This window comes from Uloborus diversus, unplaced genomic scaffold (genome assembly GCF_026930045.1).
Source record: "Uloborus diversus isolate 005 unplaced genomic scaffold, Udiv.v.3.1 scaffold_12, whole genome shotgun sequence".
Lineage (NCBI taxonomy): Eukaryota > Metazoa > Arthropoda > Arachnida > Araneae > Uloboridae > Uloborus > Uloborus diversus.
Window position 1 is genome coordinate 10,028,605 of NW_026557876.1, and position 10,087 is coordinate 10,038,691.

The 10,087-nt window shown below is 37.3% G+C and overlaps 1 protein-coding gene across 1 annotated transcript in view; it reads left to right on the plus strand.

Moving 5' to 3' along the window:
• The window catches only part of LOC129232460 (A disintegrin and metalloproteinase with thrombospondin motifs 16-like), a 135,119-nt gene extending 126,133 nt beyond the window's left edge, over nt 1–8,986 (plus strand). The window contains exons 19-21 of the mRNA XM_054866605.1: nt 2,531–2,657; nt 4,770–4,851; nt 8,921–8,986. Of these exons, the coding sequence (XP_054722580.1) occupies nt 2,531–2,657; nt 4,770–4,851; nt 8,921–8,986 (275 nt within the window). The remainder of the gene's footprint in view (nt 1–2,530; nt 2,658–4,769; nt 4,852–8,920) is intronic.
• Nucleotides 8,987–10,087: the final 1,101 nt, after the last annotated feature.

A 10,087-nucleotide genomic window follows, 5' to 3' on the forward strand; every position in this document is an offset into this window, starting at 1 on the left:
TAAAACCAGATTTAAAATTAAAAAAAAAATCGCCAAATTTTTCGCCAAGTTGCCGACAAAACGGCGGCCAAAAGCTTGGCGATATATCGCCAAGTGTTTGACAAATTACCACTTGAGTTAGCATTGAAATTAATAATGATTTCCCCCCAAAAAGGTGCAAAAGACCCCTTAGGAACATCTGAATGCAACCAAAAAGGAAGGTGCACAACTAGATCCCACTTGGAATATACGTACAAAATTCAAACTTTCTAGGACACACCGTTTTTGAGTTATGCGAGATACATACGTACCTACACACATACGCACATACATACGTACATACGGATCTCACGAGAAAACTCTCTGTAATTTTTTTTTCCCCAAATTTTTTATTTTTTATGGTAGATATGAAAGCTTGCACACAATTTAACCGAAACCAGCAGAAGACTTAAATATATTTTAAAAGAGGAAGAAAATATTCCCTTCCCTGCTTAAAACGCAAAATAAGACATTTTTTCCCCAAAATAAAACACTATAAAAAGAACGCTGTAATAGCAATATTTTAATAATTCATTAAACGTAATTCCATAAAAACTAAAGAAACAAAAGCAGAAGACTTTTTCTGATCAGATAAAATATTAAAATAAAAATCATTTTTGATAAAAAAAAAGAACTTGGTTCACAAAAAAAAAAAAGAATGGTATTTTAATTAACAGAAGAAGAATTAACAAGTGTATTGCATTTAAGGGTGAACACTTTGAAGGAGACTAAAGAAATTTTGTGAATAAAATAATATATAAATATTTTAGAGCAAAAATCCGGTTATTTTTGGGTTCCCCTCGTAATTGACAACTGATTCTATTCAACAGTTGTTGACATTTTCTGTTGTCAAGTTAAAACTCCGAAAAAAATCTACACATCGCTTAGCAGTGTATTATAATTTCCCGCAGATCAGAAATATAAAATGTTATCTTGATGCATCCAACAGTCCAACTGCATATTTTTCTGGTTTGGCGAGAATGGTCCAATAGTCGACATATCCTCCCCTCAGAGCAACAGTAAGATATCTTAGTGTTATTTCTTGGATTAGATATCTCACTGTTGCTCTGAGATGACGCTATGTTTGTCCATGATTTCTTTCTGTTGTTGGCGAAATATCGCAATGTTTGGCGACATTTTTCAGGTTTGAAGTCAGACATGTAACATAAACAGAATGAAAATTACTAAAACACATGGCTTTGTGAACTAACACAACATTTTTAGTATAATTTACTACACCTGAAAGCTCTCCCACGTATTTTACTCGTAGTATACAGAAGACTATTTTAATAGGGAAGTTGTAACCTATTAAATGTTCATATTTTGACTATTGGATATTGTTAATTGACCCTCAAAATTAAATAATTCACCATCGCCGAATTTTAAAACACCGTGATTGATTTTCAAAGAATTTTTAAAAATCCACGCGCAAAAGTGCGCTCTTCTGAAACGTCACGAGCGTACGTCACAGGGCACTAATGGGCAGCCTTCCGCCGAAGATCCCTTGTTTTCGCTACGGACATTTTGAGTGCGCTGATATTTTTATTTTTTAGAAATTCAATAATCCTTTTGAACACACTATGGAGGCCGGATTCGTTAAAAAGCACAATCTAATAATCTTCCTCAAGTAACATCAATGATGGTATTCGAATATTTCGGAGGATGAGAGGTTTAATGTTCCAGAAACGCGAGGAGTTAAATGCGAGGAGGTAAGCCGTACGTTTCGTCTTCGAAGCCAACTGCACGTCCTTCGGCTTCTCCCGAAGCGGAAGAGCGCATGACGTCATTTCCTGTGCCATTTGACGTCACAATCGCTTGAACTTTAAAAATTACTTTAAAAAAAACTACTTATCGTATCGCAAAATATTTTTCACCTATGATGTTCATACATGTTACTCTATCATATAAAAATAAAATTGAAAAATCGGAAACTTCTCTATCACTACTATTACTATTACTATTCAGAGTCACAACTGACTGCAACTGTATTTATGTCGAGGACTGCATACTAAGTGCCTTGCCTTCCTTATTTTATATACCCATAGATGGCAGCACCATCACCTGATCGAACAGTTATTGAGAATTTAGAACTAGCCCAGGAGCTAATAGCTATCTAGTACTAGCACCCCCAGAGGTATCGTTTCACTTGGAGGACATTGAGACCACGAGCATATTTAACGTCGCCCAGTCCCCTTTAATGACGACGGTGGGTCTTCGACCATCGAGGTTCGAACCCAGGACCCTCCGGCCCCGAATCCGACACTCTACCGATCGGGCAACCGCGGCCCCAACTTCTCTATCAGATGCTTGAAATTAACTGGAACATATTGAATTTAGCTTCCAATGCCCCTTTTTTTTCCTGCACACAATATTTTGCTCTCGCAAAAAATACCGAATTCAGTAAAAATGCTGAAAAATCACATGTCTGCGAAAATGGTGGGATACATTTTTTATGAATAGTCAGTTTGTATTACTCGAAGTCCCGCTATTTTCTTTTCCTATTGTATTTCAGGATTCAAGAATGTAACTGTGCTGTGCCAAACGGGAAGTACACCTGTAGATGAAGGATTTTGCGCCCATCTTAGCAAACCAGGACGTACTGGAGTTTGGCCTTGCAATACTCAACCATGCGGGGGCAAGTAAGTGCAAATAAAAAAAAAATATAGTAATTTGAATTTTTGGCATCTTGAATTCAAATTATGTTTTTCGCAATCACGAGCGTGTGTATGTAGGCATGTGTGTTTGTGTGTGTGGGGGGGGGGGGGGTGTTTGTGTGTACGGGGTATGTGTGTTTATGTCTGTGTGCTGGCATAAGTGTGGGAAGGTATGTGTATGTGTGTGTGTGGGGGGGGGTATGTGTATGTGTGTGTAGGCATATGTGTTTGTGTCTGTGTGCAGGCAGGAATGTGTGGGTAGTTGTGTGTATGTGTGTGTATGTATGCGTGTGTGTATGTCGGCATATGTGTTTGTGTCTGTGTGGGGGGTATGTGTATGTGTGTGTAGGCATATGTGTTTGTGTCTGTGTGCAGGCAGGAATGTGTGGGTAGTTGTGTGTATGTGTGTGTATGTATGCGTGTGTGTATGTCGGCATATGTGTTTGTGTCTGTGTGCAGGCATGAATGTGTGGGTAGTTGTGTGTATGTGTGTGTATGTATGCGTGTGTGTTTGTGTGTATATGTGTTTGTGTGTGTATGTGTGTTTCTGTAGGCACATGTGTGCGTGTGTGTGTGAGTGTATGTATGCATGTGTGTGAGTGTTGTGTATGCAGTGCTGTGCGTGTAGGCGTTCGTGTGTGTGTATGTAGGTATGTGTGTTTGTGTCTGTGTGCAGGCATGAGTGTGCGTATGTGTGTGTGTAAGAGTGTGTGTATGTATGCGTGTGCGTATGTGTGTGTGCAAGAGTGTGTGCATGTGTAGGTGTGTGTGTGTATGTATGCGCGTGTGTGTAGGATATGGACGCAACCTGGACACTGTTTTCGCTTGAGGAGCAGAATCGTGAGGCGGCCGGTCGACGGTGATGCTGCAGAGGGTGCTGGCGGGAAAATAAAATCATAAGACATCAAAACAGTCAAATGAAAGCAATAAGCAATCGTGATTGCTCAATAAACAACCATTTTAAAATTCTAAAAAATAAACGTAAAAAAGTAACTGTTTTTTAAACGACTACAGATGTTTTACGCTCTCATATTTGTATTCAGAAATATTTCACTGCCTTTAATCAGTCCTTAAATTTATTCCACAATAGTGGTGAAACAATTGTAACATTATCTTTTAGCAGTTCAACGTTTTCGTTGCATGATTTTAAAAGTCTCTCTTTTCCGATGAAAAATGCGTTTGTGAAAATGATGCTTTGCTTATAGCAGTCAGTGGTCCCCAATCTTTTTCTACCAGACGCCCGCACCTCACAATAACAAGAATCCGGTGGGCCAGAACATATTAAACTTAAGATATTTTTAGATAACATGGAAAAATGAAAGAAAATTACGAACCAAGGATTGTTGTTAACGGCTGCAAGAGTGCTACGAAGTTTTCATGTGTTTTTTTAAACCAAAATCTGTCTGTTAGTCCTCACCTTTTCAACACTTAATCAAAATAACGAATGAAGATGACCGACTGCGTTGGAAATTTCCAGAATATCGAATTCGATCGATTCGCAACATTGGACATAACAAAGGATTCAACTTCCCGGGCCACATATGACGCGTGGGCATAGGTTAGAATCCGCTGGATTATACGTATCAAACAGCAACGCAGCGAAGGGAGGGGGGGGGGGACCCGCAGAGGGCATTGGTTTTAACAAAAACGCAAATTCTAATACAGTAGTTTATGCAGATGAAAGGGTTGTTTTGATCAAAAATCCCCTTCAGAAGGTATTTTTGATCAAAAAATCTCCTTCAGAAGGTATTTTTGATTAAAAACCCTCCTTCAGAAAGTATTTTTGGTCTAAAAAAATCCCCTTCAGAAGGAATTTTTGATCAAAAAAATCCACTTCAGAAGATATATTTGATCAAACCCTCCCCTCCCCCTAAAGAAGGTATTTTTAATCACCCCCCCTCCAAAAGGTATTTTTGATCAAAAAGCCCTTCAGAAGGTATTTTTGATCAAAAAACCCCTGCAGAAGCTTTTTTTTGATCAAAAAACTCTCTCCAGAAGGAATTTTTGATAAAAAACTCCCTCCAGTAGGTAATTCTGGCTGCGCTAGTGGTATCAAATGTTTAAGAATGCACCATGAATGTGACTATTTCTTTTCAGATGGCAACAAGGCCGGTGGGAGACGTGCTCCTCCACGTGTGGCCCTGGTGTCCAGCATAGAGATGTGGTGTGCGTGCAACAGGTAGCGAGGAAAATCTTCTCAATGGTAAGGGATGAGTTCTGTCCCCAGCCCTCGCCCCCCGTCTTCAGGCCATGCTTGGGCCCACCTTGCGAGGAGTATAGGTACCCATTCTTATTCAGTATTTCTTTTCCTGACTTTACTTTTTCGATCAAGTTAGGGTTGCTTATTGACTTCGGTGCCTTTGGGGTCAATTTTCAAGAAGTGTTTTTTTACTTTCCGGAATTTTTTTCAGGCCACGGACCATCTTAGATAATCCTGGCTGAAATTTCGCCTACCATGTTTTGAGCTTCTTCCGAGCATAAGCATATCGTCGCCTCAGTGCAACAGTAAGATAGCTTAGTATTATCTCTGGGATTAGATATCTTACTGTTGCTCTGAGGCGACGATATAAACTCGTGCTCTGGATAAACCTAAGACTTTCAAGGAAAACGTCAACCAGAGACATCTTGTATGACCACGGCCTGCATGCTTGGTAAATAGTAAACATGAACCGGTCATTTAGTTCTTTTAAAGTGTTTGGTCAGGGCCGCCAAGAGTCAAAACGGGTCCCTCGTTAGTTTGGTCAACGGAACCTTTAACCTAATTCAACTTACGAAACTAATACTACGGTTCTAATTCCGAGTTGGACACCCAGTTTCCAACTAGGCGGATATGGCCTCTCGTCGGCCCTGTGTTTGTGCAGTCATTATTCATCTCCAAAAAAAAAAAAAAAAAGTTCTCGATGTACACGTGCTAATGCTACCGACAGTCATTGTCTTCAAGTTCAATTTCTGCAACTGCTAAAACTTTCGCGTATCTTGTGGTGAAAAGAGCTATTTTATAACTCTGATTCTCCAAGTAAGGAATCATTTCAAGCAAGTTTAAACAGAGATTAGTATTCTTTGAAGAAAGTAATCATTGCATTGTGTCAGTTTTTACTTCGATTTCGTGTGTGTTTGTGTGCCACGCTGTAAATTGTTTTTATCGCTTCATTAGCTAGTAGACTGTGCTAGTCACATAAGTGACATTAGTACTTTGTCCATCTTTCATGTAAATTTAAAAATACATTTATGTTGTTAGGTATGAAGTTGAATTGTTTTAGCAGTTGTGACGGTCGATTTGATCATTAGTTGACTTTACATCTGCTGAAACTTTTATTGCTTAACATTTAATCGAAAAGGTTTTCCCTCTCAGCTACTTTTCTAAACCCAACTGTTAATGCAAAAGTTAGTTTAAAATGAAAAAAAAAAAGCAAAACATATTTGTTCTCACGCGTAAAATCTTTGTTAAATTATTGCATGGTAAGGTTATAGAGAAGCGAGAGCTGGTATTTTTCTGAGAAGTTACTTTATTCATTTTTTCATGCTATCGCAACCAGCTTGGGTTGAACAAACAGGGGGCGTTTGTTTTGCAGTAAAACCCCTTCTAACGGAGGCATTTTTTAATTTCCCCGATTCCAAGGCAAATAACAGTAACATTATTAAACCCCTGCCCTGCGGAAACCACTCTATTGCGGACAAAAAAATTTGTCCCGTTACACAGTGTTTCAATTAATACAAGCTAGGTGGACAAAGTTCAGAATTTATCATTTCATCACACAAAATAAAAGTTCCTAAATTCACATGATTTAATTGTTCAAGATGGATGGTATTTATACTCTGGTAAGTGCTTTTTTCTCCCCTAATTTAATTACTCTATCTGATAGTTAAACAATATTAAAATCTTTTTTTAAAGATAAACGAAGGAGTTTTTGCTTGTGACCTTTCAAGTGATGATAACGATTTTACCCGTTTGTACCCGGGCTAAATTTTTTGTATATAATAGCTGCACTTTTCCAATTACTAATAAGGCGTATTGAAGTCAGCACACTCGAGTACAACACATTTTTTTTTTTTCTCTAGAGGTCTTTCTTTTTAGTAGGGATTTCTTAGAAGAATGATTGAAGCACCCAAAGCTTTGGGTAAAAAAATACATGTTGTACTGGACTGTTGATGACTATAATACGTCTCATTAATAATGGGAAAGCTGCAGGTACTACATACAAAAAAATTTAGCCATGGTACAAATGAGTACAAGTCATTCCCATCACCTGAAAGTTTTGAAACGGGCAAAAAAAACCTTCGTTCATGTTTTTAACAAAATATAACAGTTTAACTATCAGATAGATTAATTAAATTAGGGGAAAAAACACTTACTAGTATAAATAATTAAATTAGGGGAAGAAACACTTACTAGTATAAATAATATCTATCTTGAACAATAAAATCACATGAAAGTAGGAACACTTTAATTTTGTGTGATGAAATATTGTCTGGAACTTAACTGATTTATTCTATTACAAACAGATACGTATTTTTGAACCTTATAACTCACGTGACGGAAGGAAGTTTGACATAAAAAAATAACGAAGTATCCTGTTTTGGTTTATTGTTTGCACTATCCCAACACCAAAGTTTAGAATTTTGAACATGACTTTTATACAAATACAAATGTGACGACCAGCAACAGGCTCTGGGCCCAGCTAGGCTGGTCCTAGTCAATTAATTAGTCCCCAATGAAGATCAATGGCTCTCTTAAAGCTATCCACTCCTTTGCTCATTACTGCCTCTTCCGGTAAGCTATTCCAAGTGCCCACGACCCTGCTAAAGTAGTATTTTTTCCTGATTTCCAAGTTAGCCTGAGATTTAAATAGCTTAAAACAATGACCCCTTGTCCTGCTTTCCCCGCAAAAATTTAATCCTCTTACATCTTTCATTTTGATAAATTTAAATAACTGAATCATGTCCCCTCTGACTCTCCTTTGCTCCAGGCTATACATGTTAAGCCTATTAAGTCTGGTATCATAATCTAAATCTGAGAGTCCCCTTACTAATTTAGTTACCCTTCTTTGAACCCTTTCCAATATAAAAATATCTTTCTTCAGATAAGGCGACCAAAACTGAACAGCATACTCCAAATGAGGTTTTACTAAACTCCTATATAAAGGCAGAAGAACTTTCTTAGACTTTCTTGTCCACCTAGCTTGTACTAATCGAAACACGGTGCGTTAGTGTCCCCGCATTAGAGGGACAGGGGTAAGTTTGCCAGAGTTGGAAGTTTTTAAATTTGAGGATTACGATTACGAACCTGATTTGCATAGTTATGTTCTTCACCGGGATGGTTGCGATAATACAGAAGTAAAATTTTTAGGCAAGATATGATACTGTTTCGTGCTCCGATGTGACTTCCAACTTTCTTGAGAGCACGACACAGTTCTTGAGAAAAAGACAGGAAATTTATTTACACTATGTACAGGAAAGATCGTCAACAACTGGTAAATTAATCATCAGCACTTAAGCAAATATCACACAACACTGTAAACTCAACGGTTACACACGTATTTACTTCCAAATACGAAAAACAACACAGCGAAATGCCTCGCAATAAACAGAGCTAATACTCTCAGTTCAAATTCTCAATCGAAACTAAACTTTTTATCCTGCGTAACGGCTTTTATACACACCGAAAGAGATCTCTGAACTATTCCAGAAAATGCTACACCGTTCCACACTTTATTTCTTTTCATTCACAAATCTTATCAATTAAAAAATAGGGGCTGTATATTCATTACGGGAAACTATTTACAGGTTACGTTACTACAATAATTACTATTTACAGAATTTGCAACAATACATTAATATTGTCCTTCCTTTTTGTTTCAGTAACTTTGTATGACGATGGGCCCTTCTAGAACTCAACTAGAAATCTTGTCTTGTCAGACTTTTTATTGGATGGAAGATACACAAGAACTGAAGATTGTGATTTAGAGCGAGTCTTACTTGTAGTTATGAACTCAAAAAGGCCACTACGCAGCTGTCTACTTGGACTGTCACATGAACGAACTCTTTACCCGACTTTCACTCAGAAATCTTTCTGTCTCCTTCTTCTTGCTAGGGTTGCCAATCTTTCATCATTTGTGGTAAAATTTAAGCTCGTTATTTCAACCATTTTTTGGCGGAGTTAGAAGAAAAGTTTTCACGTTTCGATTTTTCCAACCCTGCCAAATGTGCTCTGCGTAATGATGTTAAAGCGGTTCTTCTGATTGGTTGAGAGACAACATTCGGGTTGTCTTTATGGAAAAGTTGCTGGAATTGAGACGAATCCTAGTGGAGCATAAAGCAATGGGGAAAAAGTCGATTGAGCAAAAACAGCTACTTCACAGATTTTCTCCTGTAGCAACTGCTAAGGATGGCTTTCATGAAACTAAGTGAAGCCTGCTTAAGTTTGCCACTTGCTGAGCGGTACTTTAGTATTCAACGTAGACTGGTTGTTAACTTATTGAGGTGGACATACACGATATAAAATTATATCTGTGGTTGAGAGAAGAGGTCAACTTAGACAGGTGATTCACTTCACAGGTTTTACTGTATATTGAACTCGGAACGAGATGAAAGACCAATTATACAAAGAGTCACTGTGTTTATAGTGTTATCATTGAATCAATTCCTAAATGAAGCTGATGTAAACAAAAAAAAAAATGTTCTGGTTGAAGTAAAAAATGTTGCAATCAGGATAATTGTGAAAACTATTGGTGGATCTTGATCGAAAATCAGACCCTGCTCCAACCCCCCTTTTTTTTGCTTATGATTGCATTTTTCAGGAGATTTCAATTTGAAAATAAGACAAATGCTGAATTACATAACTTAATAGTACAGAAACTTATTGTATAATTTTAAAAAGTATAAATTTTCAGCATTTTTCGATTAGATCAATCTTTAGCAGTTTCCCAAACGAGCAAAACAAATATGTTCCGGATATTTTAACATCATTCTAAGCGATTATTAATTTGGTGCTTTTTCACACTGAAGGGATTTCTTGTCTAGGAATTCGTAACATTATTTCATGAGATTTTACTTATGAGAGTCTCGACCCTCATAAATTCTCAAAAGCAGTATCTAAAAATGCTGATGAATAAATGGAAAATTCAAAGGAAGTTATAAACATATTTTGGAATAAATTGTGTTCTTTAACTGTGCAAAATCCCATAAAAAGCATGATAATCTGTTAGCAAGCATTTGTAATTTAGAAATTGAAAGCATCAGGCGAAGAGTAATTACTTTGGTGATTTGTTTTTTTCTATGGATAACTTGAAAAAAAAGAAAAAAGGATTAGGCATTGTTAACAGCGGAAAACAATGCTTTAAGAGAATACCAAAGGTAATATAGCCTTTTTTCGTCGGAGTTAAGGTACGCGAATAACCTATTTTTTTTTTTTCAAT